Source organism: Chanodichthys erythropterus, chromosome 17, assembly GCF_024489055.1.
Source record: "Chanodichthys erythropterus isolate Z2021 chromosome 17, ASM2448905v1, whole genome shotgun sequence".
In the NCBI taxonomy this organism is placed as follows: domain Eukaryota; kingdom Metazoa; phylum Chordata; class Actinopteri; order Cypriniformes; family Xenocyprididae; genus Chanodichthys; species Chanodichthys erythropterus.
The window spans coordinates 7,705,949-7,730,288 of NC_090237.1; the positions used below are offsets into that span (position 1 = coordinate 7,705,949).

A 24,340-nucleotide genomic window follows, 5' to 3' on the forward strand; every position below is an offset into this window, starting at 1 on the left:
CAACTGATAGAAATAAAGTCAGAATTGCGAGATATAAACTCGCATTTCTGACTTTTTACTCAAAATTCTGACCTTTTTTCTCACAATTCTGACTTTTCTCACAATTGCAAGTTTATATCTCTCAATTCTGACTTATTTTCTCAGAATATAAAAAAGCATAATATAAACTCGCAATTGCGAGTTATAATGTAAGAATTGCAAGATATAAACTCACAATTATGAGAAATAAAGTCAGAATTGCACGATTTTTACTCACAATTGTGATATAAACTCGCAACTGAGAGGAATAAAGTCAGAATTGCGAGATATAAACTCGCATTTATGAGTTTTTACTCAAAATTCAGACCTTTTTTCTCACAATTCTGACTTTTTTTACTCTCGCAATTGAATTTACATCTGCCAAATCTGACTTCTTTTCTCAGAATATAAACAAGCGAGATATAAACTTGCAATTGCGAGTTATAATGTCAGAATTGCGAGATATAAACTCACAATTATGAGAAATAAAGTCAGAATTGCAAGATTTTTACTCACAATTGTGATAATAACTCGCAACTGATAAGGAATAAAGTCATAATTGCGAGATATAAACTCGCATTTCTGACTTTTTACTCAAAATTCAGACCTTTTTTCTCACAATTCTGACTTTTCTCACAATTGCAAGTTTATATCTCTCAATTCTGACTTATTTTCTCAGAATATAAAAAAGCATAATATAAACTCGCAATTGCGAGTTATAATGTAAGAATTGCAAGATATAAACTCACAATTATGAGAAATAAAGTCAGAATTGCACGATTTTTACTCACAATTGTGATATAAACTCGCAACTGAGAGGAATAAAGTCAGAATTGCGAGATATAAACTCGCATTTATGAGTTTTTACTCAAAATTCAGACCTTTTTTCTCACAATTCTGACTTTTTTTACTCTCGCAATTGAATTTACATCTGCCAAATCTGACTTCTTTTCTCAGAATATAAACAAGCGAGATATAAACTTGCAATTGCGAGTTATAATGTCAGAATTGCGAGATATAAACTCACAATTATGAGAAATAAAGTCAGAATTGCAAGATTTTTACTCACAATTGTGATAATAACTCGCAACTGATAAGGAATAAAGTCATAATTGCGAGATATAAACTCGCATTTCTGACTTTTTACTCAAAATTCAGACCTTTTTTCTCACAATTCTGACTTTTTTTACTCTCGCAATTGAATTTACATCTGCCAAATCTGACTTCTTTTCTCAGAATATAAACAAGCAAGATTTAAACTTGCAATTGCGAGTTATAATGTCAGAATTGCGAGATATAAACTCACAATTATGAAAAATAAAGTCAGAATTGCAAGATTTTTACTGACAATTGTGTTATAAACTCGCAACTGATAGAAATAAAGTCAGAATTGCGAGATATAAACTGTCATTTCTGACTTTTTACTCAAAATTCAGATCTTTTTTCTCACAATTCTGACTTTTTTCTCACAATTGCAAGTTTATATCTCTCAATTCTGACTTCTTTTCTCAGAATATAAACAAGCGAGATATAAGATCGCAATTGCGAGTTATAATGTAAGAATTGCGAGATATAAACTCACAATTATGAGAAATAAAGTCAGAATTGCAAGATTTTTACTCACAGCTGTGATATAAACTCGCAACTGATAGAAATAAAGTCAGAATTGCGAGATATAAACTCGCATTTCTGAGTTTTTACTCAAAATTCTGACCTTTTTTCTCACAATTCTGACTTTTTTCTCACAATTGCAAGTTTATATCTCTCAAATCTGACTTCTTTTCTCAGAATATAAACAAGCGAGATATAAACTTGCAATTGCGAGTTATAATGTAAGAATTGCAAGATATAAACTCACAATTATGAGAAATAAAGTCAGAATTGCAAGAGTTTTACTCAAATTTGTGAAATAGACACTGCCTTCAGTTTTCTGCCTGCAGGATGATAAAACATGTTAGAAAATCCCATAGACTTGTATTGAATAAGGGACCCATGGCAGCCATGAAGATGTGAAGAGTGCCAGTAAGCACAATCCACACCCCAGCAACCACCCAGCACATTCTAGCAACCACATAGCAATGTGCTATAAACCACTCAGAATACACTGACAAATGCATAGCAACACCACAAAATGTTGTGAATAATTCACCACTGTAGTTTGAATTAAAACTCTCAACAGCTAACCTTACCTGGAGGCAATAAACAAACCTCAACCGTGAAAATGGTTTTGGATTGCTATTACTCATTAGCATGTACCTAAACACAAATTGCCATGTGGTTTCTTTGTTCTTGAGTCTTGAGAGGGTTTTCAGTGCAGACCATTTCATGCAATGTAACTGAGTAGACTGCTGAAACAGTTCACATATCTTTGAAGAACATCAGTGGTTTTGACTGATGTGTGTCAGTGCCATTTTTTTTTCTCAAGATGCACCCCAGTAATGTTTTTTTTTTTCTAAGGCATGTTTACAAATGCTACTTCATTGTCCTGATGGAACTATTAAGGTCTAATCCTGGTTTAATCTAAGCCCTGTCTGTGAAACCAGGCCTTTAAGTCACAACTGAAAGAAATAAAGTTGTACTGCAAAATAAGGTCACACTGCAAGATATAAAGGCACATTGTGAGATATAAAGTCACATTGTATGAAAGTAAGATGCAATTGTGAGATACAAATTTGCAATGACCTTTTTTTACTCTGAAGCAGAAACAGGTTTCTGTAGTTTGTGACTCTCTGAAATAAAGTGTACAGTATGCTATATGGCTGGCATTATCACTGTAGCATCTGTCAAATGTGGGCAAGAGAAGTTGTTTTTTTTTTTTACACAGTATACATAAAGTTCAGACAGGAAATGACTAAAGCAGCTTTACTCACATGATTCTTTTCAGTAAAGGAGAGAAGGCTAGCACTGAGGTTTAACACAACCTGAATTCTATTGAAATTCCAGCCACAGTGCAGCAGATCAACGATATAAGCCGACACTCACATGAGAGAAGTCAGCACTTCTCACTGCACAGGCTCAAACATCTGCAGGAGAAACCCAATCCTGTGTGATAGCATCAAAATATATCAACATATCAAGCCAAGACATCTAGCCAACTGAAAGTAACAAACATGAGAAAAGAACAACACAATCATTATGCTAAACATGTTCTAAATAGAAGCTTCAACAGGAAACCTGACATTTGAATTTAAGTCTAGAAAAAGTTCCAAAAAAAAAGAGGTAGGTATCTCACATGTGTCTCTTTTAGACTTTCAGAAGAAATCTCAACAATGTCTCAGATTTGCCAAAAAGTCTGGAATCAAAAGTGTAAAAAATCTCAATATGAACTCAAACATTTCTTATTTAGGAGAAATGTTTTAAAGGTGCTGTATGTAATTTTTTTGACTGTACTAAAGCATAAAAATACCATAATATATTTGCGGATATTTAGGAAACATGCCAAGTTAACATGTTTGTTTCTCAGAAAAACAATGCTACAGCCAGCTATTCTAATTTGAAATGTGCGTTCCGTGTTGGAATGTCTTTGTTTTAGACTCTTTGATCCCCCTACTGGCAATTTACCCAATAGTATTTAAAACACCCCGGGTTGCCAGTTGTCGGAAAACACAGCAAATTGTAGCCATGGAAGCCAACAAACAAACTGGGTCAGAAATCACAGATTCTACCTGACCTATAAAGCCTCTGCATCCAATTAAAAGAGCTCTACCAGAGGCATAAATCAACAGTCTCTCCTCGCCTTCCATTGTCATTTGCGCTCGTTCCTGTTGCGTGTCCTCAATCTGGCAACCCGCGTGAGTGTCGAGTTTGAGGAGGAGAGGGCCACTAGCTTTCAATATTACTTACTGCACATTTTATGCTTAAATGAGATACTAAATTAAGTCTCTTGAGCTATGAAAGACTGAGTAAACATTCAACATTGAGTAAACATTGGTCAGGTGGCACCATAGAAAGTTGATTAAATTTTTTTATATGTAAGCAATAAGGTACAAGAGGCTGTGCTGTAATAAGTCACGGCTGAAGGCCGTTGTTAGGCACGACATGAAGTGGAGCACTAGCCTCAAGTTCCTTATTGCTTTTATAAAACAGTTAGCACACAATACAAATATTAAAGCCAAAAAATATGTATCAATGCAACTTTCATGAAGTAAACTTTAACTAAAGCCTTCCTTCCGCTGGAAAAATAGTCCCTGACCGTGATCAGCAACAGAAGTTACATTATTTCGCCATTAGATGGCGGCAAAGACTGTCTTTATGAGTGCGTCAGTCAGTAGCGAAGACTTTTACATTGAAAAGACCGAATCGTTGCGAACACAGAACAAGACTCAACTGACAAATGCTTTGACTAGCGCTGTCAGTCATGGGAAAACCCCTTAAATGTTAAAAGGACAAGATAATACATCGGATATTTAAACAGATTCTTTATCATGAACATAAGTCTGACCTGAAGGAAAATGCTAAATATGAATGCAGGTAATAAACTCACTCACTCGATCTCTTTCTCTCAATATTCTTCTACATAAAACAGTAAGCTTCAATGAACAATATCAATTGAGAACAAACAGTTTACATAAGAGTGTGTAGTGATACACAGAAGCGTTAGGTAAAGCGGTCATAGCTGTGTTTTATCGTGAATGAAACACAGCTATTGACCAGTCAAGGACAGGAACTAACCATTTTATTAATGTATTTAAAGAGAATGAGACCAGCGCTTGGAAAACACATTGACTGTTCATCTAGTTTTCTATCTGTTATACAACATCTGACATGCTTTAGAAAACAAAACATGTTGTGCGTGCTTTTGGTACGTCAATGAATGCTTTTTCAAGTTGAATTAACTACAAACTCTGAAAGCATGGGATTATGTATGTAGCCGACTGACCTTTCTGGAGAACTTCACATTGTATTCTGTCAAAAACATATTTTGAAACCCCCTACAATCCCAAAGGCTGTAGGTGAAATAGTGTATTTTGAGGGGGAAAAAAATGATTTCCAAAGAATCTTTCGTCACTACCAAGGAAACAAAGGCAGTACTATCTCATAATATGCTTTGAGAATGAACTTTTCCTCTCAGATGTACAGTAAATACAAGATTTTCATACTTTCACAGAAAGAATACCACAGGCCCCAAATGTCTAGGGATGCATTGAGTCGCACTGTGCTCTTTATTCAGTTGAAACAATTCAAGTGATTTTTTTTTATTAGTCAAGTCATTTTATATACTGACCACATGCCAAAATAAATCAAAAACCACTACTTTCATATTATTTTATATACCCTCAACATCTCAAAAAAGAAAAGGTTCCCATAAGAAAGTTAGCAACATCTTTAAACAGTTTCTCCTTGATAGCAATGCACTTGTGTGTAGAGATAAAGAAGAGATCTCAATAGATATGCTTCCAATCAAAGTTGCAAATTTAACTTGGTATATTGCATAAATTTGTGTAACTTGTGTCTAGAGTTACAAAAGAGATCTCACTATTTCCATCCAAAGTTGTGAATTAACATTTGCGAATAAAGCACAGTTTCCATCCAAACCAAAATTCCAATTCCGTTCCGAAAAAAAAAATCACTTGATGGGAAATTGGAGCAAAATATCTGTAATAAAAATGGAACTTGCTGCTCTTTTTTCATACATAATAAATGACTTGCATCAGAACGTGTGGACGAAACGCAATAAACACTGTCAAGTTATCTTGCTTTCAAATGCCTGATGTTTGCAAACGCAATCATGTTAGACAGTTCTGAGAGGGAATTATACCCAAGCATTTTGAAGACAGAATTTGGCAAACCAAACAATGGAGATGCTGTGCAATGAAATTGGTCCATTGGTTAGCTTATGCACATCTTAGTGTTTCAATTCAGTTTTTTATGCGATAACCCCAAATTTGCATAACAATTAGTGGATGGAAACATAGCTAACATCTCAAACTGAGCTCAAATTTGTCAAGAAGTCTAACAAGGAGATTTCACTATAAACAATTCACATCAAACATTGGCTTCTAAGACCAAATAATCTAAGATATACTATCCACAATGATCTGCATCACACACAAACCTGCTTTTGTAAACATTCAAGCCAACTTTCAAAGTTAGTTTAGACTTTCCTTTTTATTTATTGTTATCTTTGTTCCTGAAGTATGAATGTCTTAAATGGTGCAAACTTAGGACATCAAAAAACATCAGATCAAAGCAAGCATGCAACCACAGATACAGGATTTATATGTGTATGTGTGTGACTGTTGCTGTTGACTTGAAACAAGCTCTCGATTCCATGCGTTCTCGTGTTCTGGAATGCGTCAGAATGCGATTTATAATGCAATGCAAGAATGCTTTGCATTCTCAGTGTTGCCACAGGGGGTGTGTTTTAGTGGACATTGCCATGTTAAATTTCTAAGGTCACGTTCTCTGCAAGTATATTGTTATAATAATGGTCAAAAGAGATGGAAGCTCTGCCAACAGAAACTTTTTGGAAAGACATGCTGAAATGCAAAGTGAAACCATGTGTGAGGGAGTTGAAAGATTTAAAAATATACGTTTAATAATAAAAAATAACTTTAGTTTTAAAGTTTAAAAGCAAGAAATATGTTTAAAGAACATTTGCACACAAATGTGCACATATAAACATTTAAAGTAATCCGTGATTTTGTAGGATGTGTAAAAGTAATAGAATAAATTAGTAAAAAACGTATTACAGTCTTCTTACCAGGGAATTCCCCAAATGTTATCGCCTGAAGATACTTGTAAAGGTTATGCCACATGAATAGGAAGTATGTTCAAAAAGTTCATAACCTCTTTCAATTTTATCTCTCATCACTATTTTTGTTTCTTCAAAGAACTGGGACGGTCATTCTGAGAAAGAAAAAAAAAGAAAAGAAAAAAAAAATGACACTCTGATAAAGATCAGGGAGTATTGAGTATTTTGAGCTGTGGGTAATATTTCAATCAGAGATGAACGTGGGGCTGAACCTTTAAAATGTACTGTAACGTTAAAATTTATGTCTCCATTGTTTATGTTTTAAATCATAATGAGAATTCATGAAAACAGGAAAAGCAAAACTAATGTTTGAAACTCCCGAGAGGCGAAAACAATTTGTGAACTGCATAAACATTCAATGTTTCATGAGATCTTACAGGTCATGTCGTAAGGTTAAGCATACAACACAAAGAGTACTAAGCTAAAATGTTCACATTCATTTTAAAAATAAATGAATTAATACATCTTACAGAATCCAAGACAAATATCAAACATTTGAGATCACTCACTCAGAATTCATGAACAACATGTTTGCATGAGACAGTTAGCGCACATTACTCTCTTTGTTGTTGTTGTTGTTGTCGTGGTTTGTAACAGCTGGTGCAGTTCAACACAAGACCACAAATTTGGAAAAGTCTGTTGTATAGGTATACAAGGCTGCTGACTACAGACTGTGGTTTTTAATTTGGTAAATCAGAATTACAATATGGGCTCATGATCTTTGTCCAAGATAAGGCCCACAAACCTACATTTCCTGTGTACTGGCAAACTCACGCACAGAAAATGCACTTTGGACACCCTTTTCCAAAAACAAGTAATATTTCAAATGAATCCTTACTCATTGTTGCAGTTAACCATCTTTCATTTTAAAAGTTCTTAATTCAACCACAGAATGATCCAAAGAATGAGTATGGTGCAAGGATGTGAGAGAGAAAGAAAATAGAAAATAGCCGTTGTGATGCAAAACCACCTCATAAAAGAAGAGTTGTGTGACAATGAGTACTTATCAGGATCAACTAAACGCAGGATTTTAATGAATAGTAAAATGCATCCAAGTGTTTTACAAGGCCAGTCTGTCATTGACTTTTCACGTTCAAGCCCCTAAATGTAACACTGAACAAAACGAACTGTGATTAGTTGCTTGACATGTCAATCAGATAATAATAATTCAAGACCTTCTGCTGTCAATCTGAAGGTCTGATCTACGGTTAGTAGAATAAATTTACATGTTTGCAAAGTTACTTACAGTCAGTAAAATGAGCATCAAAATAAAGTGTTAGTAGATATTAAGCAGACAGTCTCTAATGACTTAATAGTTCACATGTAGTTGCAAAGTAAAATGTCTAAAGTTGACTATCAAAACAGTGTTACCATATTGATTTTAAATATTATTTCAGTATTATTTTATCGGGGGTCTTTGGCATTAGAAAGTTTGAACACGTATAGAAAAAATCAGTAGCGAACCGTGACTCTCAAACCTTGGCGTCACTTCCACATATGTTGATCAAAAATCATTAGATTGCCACAGAAGCCGATTAAATGTATGTAACAGACATATTAAACTTATGATTTGGGGAAAAATTTAACTATTATGCAGAATTACAGCAAATGTGCATGGTCACTAAGTTAGTAAATTTACAGACTAACCTGTAATTCTGCAAAATAGCTGTTTTCCGAACTAAAGCTTAAAGGGTTAGTTCACCCAAAAATGAAAATTCTGTCATTCATTTCTCACCCTCATGTCGTTTCACACCCATAAGACCTTCATTCATCTTCAGAACACAAATGAAGACATTTTTTGATGAAATCTGAGTGAGGCCTTCATTGACAACAAGATAATTAACACTTTCAATGCCCAGAAAGCTACTTAAAACATATTTAAAACAGTTCATGTGACTACAGTGGTTCAATATTAATTAATTAATATATAGCGACAAGAATACTTTTTGTGCGCCAAAAAGATTCGAAGCAGTGTTTTGAAATTGGCCATCACTAGATATTGTTTAAAAGTCATTATTTTGTTGTTTTGCCACACAAAACGTTTTTTTGTCACTTTATAATATTAAGATTGAACCACTGTAGTCACATGAACTGTTTTAAATATGTTTTTAGTAGCTTTCTGGGCATTGAAAATGTTAATTGTCTTGCTGGCAATGGAGCCATTGGATTTTATCAAAAATATCTTAATTTGTGTTCTGAAATGAGAAATGAGACTATAGTTCCTAGCCATATCGGCCTAGAAAATCGCAACTTTTCATTTTCCGCCGGTCTTAGTACACGATGTAACTACAGAAGAGTCAAGTTTTAAATAGGAAAAATATCGAAACTCTTTGGTCGTTTTTGAGCTCAATTCAATGAACTATGCTAAGCTATGCTAAAAGTGGTACCGCCAGACCCGGAGATCAGCTGAATGGATTCAAAAACGGTAAAACTCAACTGTTTAACTCTAGGGGAGTTGGAAAATGAGTGTTCCTTTAAAGGGGTTCCCCACAGTGGGCGGAACGCGTCATAAACCTACTGATAACAAGCCCCACCCATTAAAAGTAACGATATGATTGGCCAGTTTTCCTGTCAATTGGAATTCATCTCTCATTGACTTGCTATGGCTTGGCACATCTGGATCACCAATCACAGAGCTGAAAGCATTAAGTGGAAACATCCTAATATGGAGAAAACGAATGTCAACACAACACAACTCAAACTGAATAGGCAGATTTATTTCCTCAAAAAGATTTAGATGTTTATTGTCAAATTATAAATTCCTAAAATAACATTAGAACTGATGATCAGTTTTACTTTTTAAAGTTTATAAATATTATTTTTAGGCCCTCTCTGGGGGCCTAGAGGGCCCTGATGGTTCCCCACTGGAAAAAAATAGACTGGAAAATGTAATTTGTTTATGTTGCTTGCTTCAGACTCGCAGGTCTCTGGAGTTTTGAAGAAGTTCAGCTCAACAAACACAATGTGCCTCATTAAAATAAATTTATATAGACTCAAGTGACCTGGAGTTTGTCGTTTATTTGGTTGGCTCTGGGTGTGGGAGATTCTGAGCATTCACCATTAACAAGAGCCACAACACCATAAGCAACTATTTGAAAATCACATTCAGTCAGAATACAATACAATAAAGTTCCCTTTGTGATTCTTTCAGCTGGGGTAGGACAGGAAACATCTTTTGACAATCTGTCTGGCCAGTGGCCATTAATCACAGTTAAGCCTTTTGGCATGAATTTGTGTTGATGTTTGTTTGTTTTTTTTAACATTGAACTGACATCTGTCACCTGCAAATAGCTTTTTCATCAAATAAATGCAAAATAAATTGTTTTATTTACTCAGTTAGGAAGTTCCAACAACTCACAAAGTTTGTGAACACAGCAGGTGAGCTGGATCAATGCTTTTGTTTGAGTTCAAACAAGCCTCCACTGAAAATGGTTTTGTGTCTTTCAGTCCCACTTCCCCTCTTCCCAGCATGCAATGGGACATGAATAATTATGGTTGCAGTGTTGGGATATTTGACATTTTCCTGTACAGTGCATTTCTTATTGGAAACATGGGATAAGGTTCATAATACAGAATAGCTTAAATATAAAGGACAAAGAATTTTCAAAGAATTTGCATGGCACATTTTAAATTATTAAATTAAGTTCGGTCAAGAAATAATTAAATTCAACTAAAAACATTGCTTTTAAGTTCTACATACACCTCACGTTTATGATCTGAATATGATCTTGTTTCTCCTTTCTTAATTATATAAGTCTTTAATTACAGTTAGGAACAAGACCAAAAGATTTTAATTATTGATTATTAAGAAAATGGCTGGTTTTAAGGCCTGAAGAGACAAACAGGAAAGCCCAAACCAATTCAGAAATGCAGCAATATTCATTTCTCAGTGTATTTTGGCTTGTGGTGCACCGACAACCAGTGATGCATGAATCTGTGGTGACGGCATCATTGACTTGAGCTCATCGAACTCTCTTCATCAGTTCCTTACCTGACCAAAACTGCAATCAAAAGCTTCCTGTGGAAAACTCCTAAATAAGACTTTATGTTGGATGGGGCTGCTTAAAAAGTAATCCAAAAGTTGGTTTGGCTATTAAATATAGACCTTTTCCCAAAGGAGACTTGAGCATTTTCTTTGGGTCGCCTTTCCCACAAAGGTTTCGATCAATTTCGTTTGGGTTTGTGTAATACTGTATATCGCTGGACCTGCGTGCGTTCAATGGTTCCATCTCAGGCCTGGCTGAATATCTATGATAATATGGGTTTCATATGACACTACTTGAGCATGCTGATATTATTTGATTTCTATTTCTTAATTAGTTTGAAAGGTCACTGCAGCGAGTCTCAGGTATCATCGTGTTCTTCACTGACTCCAGGTCAGCATCTCTGGAGACTCGGTAATGTACAAGCTTACCTCACTATTGATCCCAGTATTGATTAGTGCTTTCATGGTGGTTATTACTTCCTTCAGCTCAGATAATCAAGAGACAAAGAGACGTCAAAGATGGTAAGATCAGTAATTATCAAAAGTGGGAACTCCAGTGATTAATTCACTTTAAATGCTTCAACAACAAAAGTTCAAGAACAACAAACAGTCCAGGAATGCAAACCACAGCAACTTCATCTTAAAAAGAATTACGGGCAGCACAAGTTAAGATCAATCATCAGCATGTGTGGCATAATGATGATTACCACCAGAAAAAGGCTTATCCCTCATTTCATTGAACTCTAGGTTACAGTGGTTACAGAGAAAGTGAATGGGGCCACTTTTTGGAGAAATGTGAAGTGTATAAGTTTAATGAATAAAAAAAATACTTACATCAATTATTCAGTTAAAAATATGTGTATGGGTCAATGACATGACGGGTCATTTTATTTGTCCAAAGGCCTTAATAACAAAGATATGACATCCAAAGTATGTAAGGTAGTACAACTAGATCTCTTTTATTGAATTTAAAAGGTTTTAATTATATTTTGCTACATATAAAAGTATTTTAAAGATTTTGAAGTGTCAAAAGGTCATTTGGTTTAACCGTCCAAAGGCCAGTACAGCCATTTCATTTGTGATTAAAATATCTTAAAATGTAATAAGTGGATTTTTTTTAATTCTGGCATGATTTTATAACATCATATATCAACATAGTGCAAAAGGTTATTAAAAATATGTGTACAAGTCATTGCTTTGTTATGAGAAAAAATGTCCAGAAAAATTAATTTCATTGATGTCATTTGGAGTAACCAATAGAAAGGGACCATTTTGGATCAAGTCATGCAGTCAATATCATGTGACAGGATGTGACATCTTTCAGACACCTGCAAAAGACCACATGGTCATGAAGCAAAGTAAATAACTCTCTTTTAACTATTTGAAAAATTCACGTTTTCACTTGATCATACGCATGTCCCGAAACATCAGGTCATTCGGTACAACCGCTATAAAACATGGAAAATGATGTAATATTTTAAAAACTTGTGCTAAATATAAAATGTTTAATTGTCCTTTTGCCAGCTAGCTAGATATCAGCCTGTTAGCATTGTTTAAAAATATATCGTCATTCGTTATAACCAAAAATTTTAGATCAAGAAATTTTAGTTAAACCGAATGACTTTTTTGATGGCACATTTTGTCCATCTTGTAAAAAATGACAAAAGCAGTGTTAATTGATTATAAAAACCACATAATCTCATTGTTAACACGTAATAAAACCTCAAAATTAATTATATCGCCATTATATTCTCATAATTTTTACACTCATCTTAGGGTTTTAAGCACAACGTGACACCTAAACCCTAATTGTAAATATTAGGAATAAACATGGGATATTTTGTTAAGGTCAACATGACTTTTTGATGTCATGTTGACCTTATAGGAATATTCCTAGTTCAATAGAAGTTAAGCTCAATCAACAACACTTGAGGCATAATGAGGATTAATCACAAAAAAATAATTCCCACTTGTCCCCATTTTCTTTAAAACACGGTTACAGTCGCTGTTTCCATCCACATTTTTTTTTTTTTTTTTTTTTTTTGCAAATTTTGGGATATTGCATGAAAAACACTGGATGGAAATGGCAAAATGTGCATAAGTAGAATGTGCAAGTAAGTGCTCAATTGAGGCTGATCATATCTGATAACAAGACGAGCAAATTATGATGGAAACACATTTACTGGATATATTCTTCGATGTGCAACTCACATGACTGCCTCAACAGAGGTTGTAAATGGATATCTAGAATAACCAGCAGACCGATATTACACGGCATCTCAAATATTGTTTTAGTCATTCTGAAATGACTTGATATAATGATTTGGTATAATGACCTTGCAGAGTGCAAGATAACATGACAGTGTTTGTAAATGCGTTACTTCTGTGCACTTTAAGTAAATTATTATGTAGAAAAAAAAAAAACAATGTGGCTTCCCAGGTTGCAGCACCTTCCATTTTTATTATTGATACTTTGCGCCAGTATCCCTGTTAAAGGCATGGGATAGACTGTGCTTTATTCGCAAGTGTTTTTTTGCAATATTTCAAATTTCTGCATAAGATAAATTTGCAACTTTTGGTACTTAAAATGGAAGGGAATGTGTTCATTATAAGTGTGTCATTGTAAGCCGAAAGAGGGAGCAGTGGAAATTAATTTTTGTGGTGATCAACATTATGCCTCAAGTGCTGTTGATTGAGCTTAACCTGCATTGAACCAGGAATGTTTGTTTAAGGACAACATGACATCAGAATTGATTCTATTTACTTTCTTAAAGGGACAGTTCACCCAAAAATGAAAATTCCGTCATCATTTACTCACCCTTAAGTTGTTTCAAACCTGTATACATTTCTTTCTTCTGCTGAACACAAAAGAAGATATTTTGAAGAATGTCAATAACCGAACAGTTGATGTCCCCCATTGACTTCCATAGTATTTTTTCTCCATACTATGGAAATCAATGGGAACCAGCAACTGTTTGGTTACCCAAACATACCAGAAAAAAATTAATTCATACAGGTTTGGAACAACTTGAGGGTGAGTAAATGATGAAAGAATTTCCATTTTTGGGTGAACTGTCCCTTTAAAATATCAAACATATAAGTTTATTAACAAGCCAACTTGTGTCTTACCCAAAAACGGCCTACGCTTGCAGACACATTCTTGATCGGTACACAGTTCAAGAAAGATAGATTAAGCACATGGCCTAATATTTAATAAAATCAAAGTAGATTCTTTTCTCATAAAAGGAAGGGAAATTAAAGTCACTTTGTATAATAAAACGTACAATTATTTCAGCTGAAGTTTCAGGACTCTGCCGGGGGGGGGGGTTAAAACTTATTAGATGAATGTCAAACAGAGAACTCAAACAAACGCAGTTGGTCTGTTTAACTTTATGACATTTCTGCACACAATAAGACTAATGAGACACACAATAACGCATTAGATGTAAACAGCAAACATGGAATGTATTAGCCTAAACCTTATAAACAGGTGGGAGATTACAGTTACACTGAATTAACAGTGCTGAAATATGGCGAGCAAATGCAATTCAAGGTTAACGTCTACTGTATCTCTATTGAGCAAACACTTACACCTGACAGCAGTCATACAATAAATTAAATTCAGATGACAGAGTGATTAAAGGTAGCATGTCATTTCCTGCTCCGTGTGGTGTGGTAGATATCAGCGACTTTGGCAAATACCCAGTGCCATGACTAGGTTTTTGTTAAAGCTCTCATGTTACATTCACACTTGAGTGTTTCTTCTACTATGGGATCTTTTGGCCTTGTGCACTTTTAAACTCTCTAAAAACACACTCTTCTCAGCCTCAGTAGTTTAATTTATCTACTAACAATGTCTGAACATTAATACATGAGTTTATACATTTTTTGAAAAGTTTAAACATTAAAACAAACTTTATTTTATTTCGGAAAATGGCTCCTTTGATTTGCTAAACCTAATTTCATATCTAAACTCTTATGTATTCTTCAAAATACACAAAAGTGAATATTTTTTTTCACACATTTTGCATAAATTGTTGAAATGACAGCTTGATTCAAAATGACGCACATATGCAGTTTTACACATTATGATAAATAATAATCCTAGAAATATGATCATATAGAAACTGGCCCTTGTGTTTTTCTCGGAGAAAAAACATGAACCATGTCTATTCCAATATTGTGACATAGTTCCTTCCTCCTCTACCTCCTTCTGCATATACAGCCTCTCTTATGACCAGCTGTATCCTGTGCCAGTTCAGAATGGAGACGTGCCTTACAGTTTAATGTTACAAAGGTAATAAATTACATTTGGGTGGGTGTAAATGCTCATGATTCTGAGTCTGTGTGTATGGAAAGAATATCACAATGGTTTGGTTATGTAAGCTATTTGCTTTGGATAAAGTATCTAGAGTTTATTTCCAGGTGACAAACAGAGCATCTCATGGGACAAAGGGAATACCATTAGTGTCATCTGTCATCCTTTAATATATTGCAGAGATGGCATGATGAAGTGTACAATACGGCTGGGAGGTCATGACAAATATGCATAAAAAAAAAAAAAAAATTAAAATAACAAGACCGAGCGTTGAGATATATTATATATATATATATATATATATATATATATATATATATATATATATATATATATATATATATATATATATATATCAATGATGTGAGGCCTTAATAATAATAATAAAAAACAACAAAGATATGACATCCAAATATGTAAGGTAGTATAACTAAATGTGAATTATTGAATTCAAAAGGTTTTAATTATATTTTGCTACATATAAAGGTATTTTAAAGATTTTGAAGTGTCAAAAGGTCATTCGGTTTAACTGTCTAAAAGCCAATGCAGCCATTTCATTTGTGATTAAAATATCTTCAAATGTAATAAATGTATATATTTTTTACTCTGGCATGATTTTATAACATCATATATCAACATAGGGCAAAATGGTATTAAAATCATGTGTAGAAAGTCATTGCTTTGTTATGAGAAAGAATTTCTGGAAAAATTTAATTGATGTCATTCAGAGTAACCAATATAGACCCTTTTACTGTTTGTACACAATGATGACGTAGCAACGTATGCGCGCGCATTTTGGCAACGGAAGTGGTGTTCGTGTTAGCAACTCCGAAAGTGATATATATATCTACAGCTTTGCGAGCGGATTAAGCAACACAGACAGATAAAGCTGACTTTATCAAATGGTATCCGGCTATCAGATCCGTGTAGTCGAGTGGATAGAAGACGTTAGCAGATGGCCAAATACAGTGGCCAGATATATATACATAAACCAGGGCTCTCAAGTTTTAAAGACAGGCAAGAATGACAAATATCCAACAACATGACATGATTTTTAAAGTGACCAATAACATTGGCGATGTAATACACAATAATTTATTTAGTGCTAATAAAATTATTAAGCCTATTTGGAGAGAGAGATGTTTAATGTGACAAAATGTCAGTCATCGTGTGATAACGAAAATATAACTAGGTCTAGACTACTGAGCAGGTGTTTTCAATGAACAGGCTGTAAAACTGTTGACTGTTCAGACACTCATGAAAAACTGATGCTGATTATCTGGGAAACATTCTCTAACAGCAGTCAAGTTGTCATTGTTTGTGTCAAACAAGCTGTGAATTTGTTGTAACATTAAAATAGGAGATCATGACTTATTCTGTGCTCAAAGTGATGTTCAGAGCTGTTTTCCTCTGTGGGTGAACGAGGATGATGGTGAACAAGGATATGCTTTTTTTCATTGGTTATTGCGTTAAATCTTACCCAGATACAATAGTGCTATTTTCTGATTGGCTACTGTGTAGCCTCTTTCTTTTTTTGATTGGCTGATAAGTGGCAGGCTACTCCAGAGGAGACGCGCTTGATTCGTGCCCGGCGCAGCGGCATATTAAATATATGAAAAATAGTTTTTCTGCGTGAGGAATACAATGTGTGGCGGAAGTGCGTGACAAAAGACCGAAATGAGTGACTGTCACGCTCAGTGCGTTACACTTGAGAGCCCTGAAATACTTTCAGAGTTGCTAACACGTTAAAACCAATAGGCAACAACACCACTTCCGTTGCCAAAATGCGCGCGCAACTATTTGATCACGTGGGCTGTAAAAGGGTCTATCCGCTTGTTAAGTCGTGACGTAAAGAACGCCATTTCCGGGTCCAAGCCTCGACTCGTTTCACTTGAGAATGCCATCGACGGCCGTTTATGAGCGCTATTTATTCATATTAAACATCAATCATTTAAAAAAGTTAAACATTTTAAATACTGATAGTCTGCACAACAGTCTCCGTGCTCACAGCGTCACAGACATTAATATTTTAGCGATTTATAAAAGATTAATCATTCTCTGGCCATCTGGAATTTTGATATGGACATAAAGGTTGTAATTATATATTTTTTGTAGTATTACACCACATCATGTGTGTATATTAGCACCGTTTGTTGTTTTCTTGTGGTGTGAGATAGAGCGTTAGGACCCAGAAGCACTGCCGCGTGATGTCAGACTTAACAACCGTATAGAGTGCCCCAGGGATGATGCGTTTTTTTAGGCCAACCCGGAAGTTAGCAGCGCACGGGTTCCCTCGACTGAAAGCCTATTCATTTTTCCCATAGACTTTTGGAAAATCGCAGAAAATAAGCTCTGTGTTTAACAAAGGGTTATGACACTTACACGTTTTGTCTATCAAGATAATCTTTACAAGTTAACACAACATTTATACTAAGCCTAAATAAAGTGGTCAGATATAAAAGGCTAACAGTAGGCTATAAACGGACCATGGTCGCGGATCAACGTCGTCACCACCAAGCTTCCTCAAACTTTATTTAGAAAACAACTCTATTTAAAAACATGCTCACTGATTATGATCTGTGCTGTGTATGAATACTTATCCACTTTTTCATGAGAAATGCTGTCCAAATGTCCCGTTTGTCATGATGACGTCTAAAGTCCCCGCCAAAGGAAGTAGTCCCTTTTAGCAATTTGTTAGCAACCGCCGATTTTAAGACACAGTAAAAGTTTAAAAAATCACAAGTGGGTTATAACTGGTGTGTTTTATGTCATAGATCAAAACGTGAAAATATTTAAAGGCTTTGTTAACCACAGACCTTATTTCAGGCGATTTAGCAAAAACCCATTCAAAAAACCCATAGACTTTACGGCGTTGGAACCGGAAGTCCTAAAATGCTAACTCGCTTCCGGGTTTTGCCTACAAAAACGCGTCATCCCTGGGGAACTCTATAAAGGGAACATTTTGGATCAAGTCATCCGGTCAATATCATGTGACAGGATGTGACATCGTTCGGGCACCTGCACAGGACCACATGGTCATGAAGCAAAGTAATTAAGTCTTCATGTTTTCACTCGATCATACACATGTCCCAAAACATCAGGTCATTTGGTACAACTGCTATAAAACATGTAAAATGTTGTAATATTTTAAAAACTTGTACTAAATATAAAATGTTTGATTGTCCTTTTGCTAGCTAGCTAGATATCAGCCAGTTAGCATTGTTTGAAAATATAAAAAAGTGTCATTCGGTAAAACCGAAATTTTGGTTAAACCGAGTGACTTTTTTGGTGACACATTTTGTCCATCTTGTAAAAAATGACAAAAGCAGTGTTAATTGATTATTAAAAAAAACATAATCTCATTGTTAATGCTTATTAAATCTTCAAAATGAATTATATCTCCATTATGTTATTTTTTTACTTTTAAAAACCTTATTTGTCAATTTGTCAATGACCCAATTTGTCAATATATATACATATATATATATATATATATATACATACACATATATATATATATATATATATTTGTCAATATATATATATATATATATATATATATATATATATATATATAAAATCATATACCCTAACTCAAAATCTTCCATATCACTAATTAAAATACAAAAAAAGTAGGCAATTATTCTTAAAAAGACTAAGATCCACAATGTTACACTTGTTTAAGTGATTTTCGTACATATGTTCAAAAACAGAACTGAACTCAGAACTGAACTTATCTACTCAGAAAAACAGTAGCAATCTATTTTAACCTGGTGGAGGAAAAACAAGACCAGTCAAATCCAGTCTTCCAGGGTTGTCAAGTTTATAACGTGTGTCTAAATTAAAAACCAACAATGACAAAATAGAAAAATAACACATCAGCTGGCATTTGGGATCACAATCCAAAAATAATAGCCTTTGTTATGAAACGCACGTTCCAGCAGCACGTACACGCCCAGTGAACACAACACACAACTCAAAAACTACAACTGCACCTCACCTACAGCTCACTGAATGGGTTGAAGAAGGCCAAAGCTGGCTGATTTGTAAAATGCAGACTTCTTGAAAATAATCTCGGAAGTATGTGTTAGCAGGAGGTAATTTAAAGGCGAATTATTTGTTTTAACTGATCTTAGACTAAACAACTGTGAATAATTTGCCACCAAATTGCAAAGACAATCTCCATGACCTTTTAAAGTAGAATCATTTGTTTTAAGAGCAATTACAATGCAAGCAGGGCTATTTCCAGTCTATCGCATCTGTTTAAAAGGATGACAAGGGTTGGGAAAGAGCACAAAAATCCAGCTAGACCAGCAGGAATTCCATGTTGGTCCAGGCTGGTTTGTGCTGTTTTGAGCTGATTCCAGCATGTAGATACTTTATTGTGGATTTTTCATCAGGGGAAACAAAGTCACCAGACATCATTTTCAATGAGTTGCTGATTTTCAGCGCCACATGTGACAGTTAAATTGTGGGTGATGCCACAAAAGTTGAGCAAAGCTGAATTTTAATGTAAATTTTATGCAAATGAGCAGCAACGTAAGACACTGACTAGACTACCAATGTGATGCCCCGTCTGGTGGCAGGATAGCAACACCAACTAGAAGCCAACAGCAGAGCGACTCACTGAAAGGTCACTGAAAACGGTTTTTGAAAATAAAAGCTAACAAAAACAGTTGTTAACAATACAGTTTACATAATACAGTTACATCATGAACACAGTTTGTGCATGGTAACAGTTTTTAGATATTGATTATGCATTGGACTTTTACAGGCATTGGACTTTTATTCTCATAACAAGTGCTTAATCTATCTCACAATCTGTCATCATAAATGAGTACGCATCTGTTTTGTAGTGATGGGCACTCATGATGCTTTGAGACATTTACAAAAAAATTTTTTTTTTAATTCGCAGTTTGTTTCAAAACTAGCAAGTCACATGATTTCAGCAGACAAGGCATTGAACTGGTTCGAAGATTTGTTTTGGACCATTTCAAAAATTCCTGGTCCTGGAGGGCTACCATCCTGGAAAATTTAGTTCCACCCCTAATCAAACACACCTGCCTGTACTTCTCAAGCATCCTAAAGACTTTGGTTAGAGATTTCAGGTGTGTTTGATTAGGGATAGATCCCTCAGTGGGCCTCCGGGAGCAAAACTGACATCCCCCGAGTTTTGAAAAGCTCTGTTTCTCTCATTGCTTCTGTTTTGTTTCGCCATTCTATTGTTTTTTGACATCAGGAAAAAGGAGCTTCAATATTCAAGCCCAGAAGCTTTATGGCGCAATACTACTGGCCTGGCATAGCTATTTGAGATCAGTAAAGCCTCACAGGACAGAGAGGTTTCCTAAAACACTTACATGCACTTGTATGGACAGTTCTACTAAAAATCAGGACTCTTGGAAATCACTTGACCAATCAATTACAGGACCGGAACTAACTGTTGTAAAATATTCTGATTCTGATCCTCATCTTAAAGAGTTAGTTCACCCAAAAATGAAATTTCTGTCATTAAGTACTCACCTTTATGTCGTCCCACACCCATAAGACCTTCGTTAATCTTCAGAACACAAATTAAGATATTTTTGATGAAATCCGAGAGGTATCCGAACCACGTCATTGCACTTTTCAAGGCCCAGAAAGGTAAGACATTGTTAAAATAGTGTCTCAAACTTAATGTTATGAAGCGAGAGAATACTTTTTGTGTGCAAAAACTTTATTCAACAATTTCTTCTCTTCCCTCTCATTCTCCTATGCAGTTTACGTTGTAGACACTTCCAGGTTCTACTTCCAGGTTCTTCCCTGATTAATGATGTTTTGTTTTTGTGCACAAAAAGTATTCTCTCGCTTCATAACATTAAGGTTGAACCACTGTAGTCACATGGACTATTTTTACAGTATCTTTACTACTTTTCTGGACCTTGAAAGGTGCAATGATGTTACTGACTATGTGTGGTTCAGATACCTCTCGGATTTCATCAAAAATATCTTAATTTGTGTTCTGAAGATGAATGAAGGTCTTACTGGTGTGGAACGACATGAGGGTGAGTAATTAATGACAGAAATTTCATTTTTCGGTGGACTAACCATTTAAGAAAACCATTGTACTAGAACGTTTCAGAGTGATACAAAACAATAGAAAATGTCCGGTACTCACAGTCAGAGGCAAGGAGCAAATGACGAAGATGAAGGTCATGCAGGCCAGCAGCAGTAAATGGTCCATTTCCTCCTCCCCCTGTCCAAACCAGGTGCTCAGCCTCCTCTTGCGTCCGGCCGACACCACCGAACCCCGACGTGTCAGCTGGCTCCGGTGCATGCGGCAGAGGCTGACGATGACCGAACCGTTGCACAAGAACACTACAACGATGAGCAGTGCCATGAGGACGGAGTAGGACAGCGAAAAGGATAGTGTTCTCCTCTCCTCATCCTTACCCTCTCCCTCTGCCTCCATCTTGATAAAACACCACGTTCCTGGGCAGTACTGCTTGTGCCGCCCGTATCCGAAGAAAGGCAGCAAGCAGAATGCGAAGGTAAAGAGATAGATGAGGAAGAGGACGATCTTAGCGAAGCTGCGGCGTACGTGTTTGGAGTAGAAATACGGGTGACTGATGGCGAGGCACCGCTCCACTGCCATAGCACAGAGGATGAACATAGAGGCCAGGCCGAAGAACGTCATGGCGAAGGCGAAGAGGTTGCACAGCCGCTGATCTCCCGTCAGACCCACCAGAGATGTGTTCTTGGCATAGCTAACGAAAACCGGTGGACTGAGTAAACACGTTCCCAGCAGATCTGTCAGAGCCAGACCTGTCACGAGAATGCAGAAGACTGAGGACTTTGTTCGATGCTCCTTCTGGTGGACACCCAGGATAGCCAAAGCCATGAGGTTGCCAACCACCCCGGCGATGAACATCACAGTGCTCAGCACTGGATTCCCATTCACATCGATTTTGGTGATGTTCTCGCATGACTTGTTTGAAAGCATGTTCAGACTGAGCCCTGACACAAGGATCGGGCAATGGGAACTTTGTCTATCGTGAAAGACTTGCAGTTCCTTTTCTTTGAGGATCTGTAAAAATAGAAAGTCAGTAAGTCTCATGCTAGATCCCACCCATAGTTGCTTAAAAACCCCAATGAAATAGGCTGATAAGCTTTTTTTACTCCTGTGTTGATGTATTTCTTGCTGAAACAAGACATTGTGACAGGTTATATCTAATGGTTTGTTGTTTTTAAATAGCCAGTAGGCTTTTGTTTATATCACAACCATGAATCATGGCTATCTGTCTGCTATTGATTGTTAGTGGCAGATGGAGCGTGTTATTGGACAAAAATTTGCATATTCAAATATATTTTTTTCATATTACTGAATAAACCTCAATAAGTCATTTTAACATCATCTCAGGTAGAAATAGATCCTTAAGGTAACAATTGCACATTTCAATTTAAGAAGACCTATTGTATGCATATTGTATGTAAAGTAGAGGTGACATGCAAATGTCTGTCTGAGGAAAAATATTTTTTCCATTTAAACCTGGAGGTAAAAACATTATCTGGATTCTGTATTATTTCTAGATTACTAATAAAGATATGCAAATCTTTGATATTAAACTCGGTCAGATGTATTTGGTTCAACTGAAGCATAAGATTCTCAAATCATGCTGGAGAACATGATCATCAGGTTTTATGCAAACGTGAAGTTGAAGAAAGACTGACAACTGACACTAACAGCTCCTAAAATAACGTCAGTTTTTCAATGCAACTTTTCACTCAAACTGCTATGCTTACATGTGATTTCAGACTTTTTCTAAGTCTCACAGACCCAAATGAGTGCATTTGTGTCCAATTTATTAAGCGTTTGTCATGTTTTACGTATAACAGTATATTGTTCCTTTGATGGACAAGTGTATCATACTCAAATAATTTGTCTTAAGCATCCATCTCAAATCATTGGTCAGTACGCACCTGTCCGCGGACTGTCCATCACTGCTGCGCGCGGCCATTCCTCCCAACCACTTCATTCAGTATTTGTAGTATTTCTGTCACTCCGAACATAATATTTCAAAGCGAATATCTTCAGTAGACCTTCCTCTTTTAATTCATAAACGGTTAGTTTAGTTATTAGTCTATCCGGTTCTGGCCAACCAGCGAAATTAACGCGCAAAATAATTTCAGACTATAGTTTATTACGCCTGAAACCTATAAGAAAAACGTTGACTCTCTTCATTCCTCCCGCTCCTTGTGAAGGTTGACTATTTATACGACTTCCCTCCTGCTGTAGAGAAAGTAGCCATGAGAAAAAAATAGGAGGAGCATCTGACAGCTTCTCACTTTTATTCAGCGCGAGTTGATCTGCGTGACACATGCATTGTTGACTAGACCAAACGTCATCGAATACAGTTTTTGGACATTAGTCTAGAATTAATACAATTTAATTAATAAAATCTCTGTCTGTGTCATATGAGCTGCTATATCTTTCTCTGGAGATTAAAAAATGATTGATGTTTATTAGCATACTGGTTGTAGCCTACATATATGATTTTATCAAGACAGTAAAGAATAAAAAGCTATTTGTGGTACTTTCCAAACATCTTTAATAGACCTATGCTTGCTCTGTTATGCAAAAAAGAGATCCTCAGAAATAACTGTGGTCTGATTGTGGTCTGAAATAAAATGAACTATATCAAACTCACATACTTTCCATAATTGCCTGCATGTTCTACCATAAGCAGCATGCAGTCTGTATTATCATCCATTAAAGGTGATAGAGAGGATTTTTGCTTCTGTTGTGGCTTAGCAGTTGTGTGTGTGTGAATATACTGCATTTTATATTGCCTGGGACGTTTATTGCTACTGTCCATCAGCATGCATTATGAATATTTGAAAAGTACCCTGAAGCCATGAGAAATAACCGCACAGCACTTTTGTACAGGAATCAGATCAAATTCTTTTCCTTCAGACTTAATGGCCTGTGTTATCAGTCCATCCCAAACACTTACATGTGTCTCTGTTTACAGTTTTCCTGAGAATACTGGTATCATGTTCTCTGGACTATGCTGATGTCGCCTTCTGATGCAAAGCAGGAAATTATCTCTGACAAAAATTTGTGTGCTAAAGTGTATTCATGCATTATCAGAAAAACAAATATTAGTTTCAGCATCCCATGTGAAAAAAGAAGTGTGCTGAATATTAAATATTCATAGTGTGCTTCAAATCTATATTTAGTATAGTCTATTTTAAAAAAAATCTGTGCTTGCAGGTAACTCTCCCTGGA

The 24,340-nt window shown here is 35.6% G+C and overlaps 1 protein-coding gene across 1 annotated transcript in view; it reads right to left on the reverse strand.

Moving 5' to 3' along the window:
• ptgir (prostaglandin I2 receptor) overlaps positions 1 to 23,337 on the reverse strand; it is a 43,705-nt gene extending 20,368 nt beyond the window's left edge. The window contains exons 1-2 of the mRNA XM_067365781.1: positions 23,032 to 23,337; positions 21,230 to 22,138 (exon numbers count right to left, since the gene is read on the reverse strand). Coding sequence (XP_067221882.1) covers positions 21,230 to 22,054 — 825 coding nt within the window. The 5' untranslated portion in view covers positions 22,055 to 22,138; positions 23,032 to 23,337. The remainder of the gene's footprint in view (positions 1 to 21,229; positions 22,139 to 23,031) is intronic.
• Between the last annotated feature and the right edge of the window lie 1,003 nt (positions 23,338 to 24,340).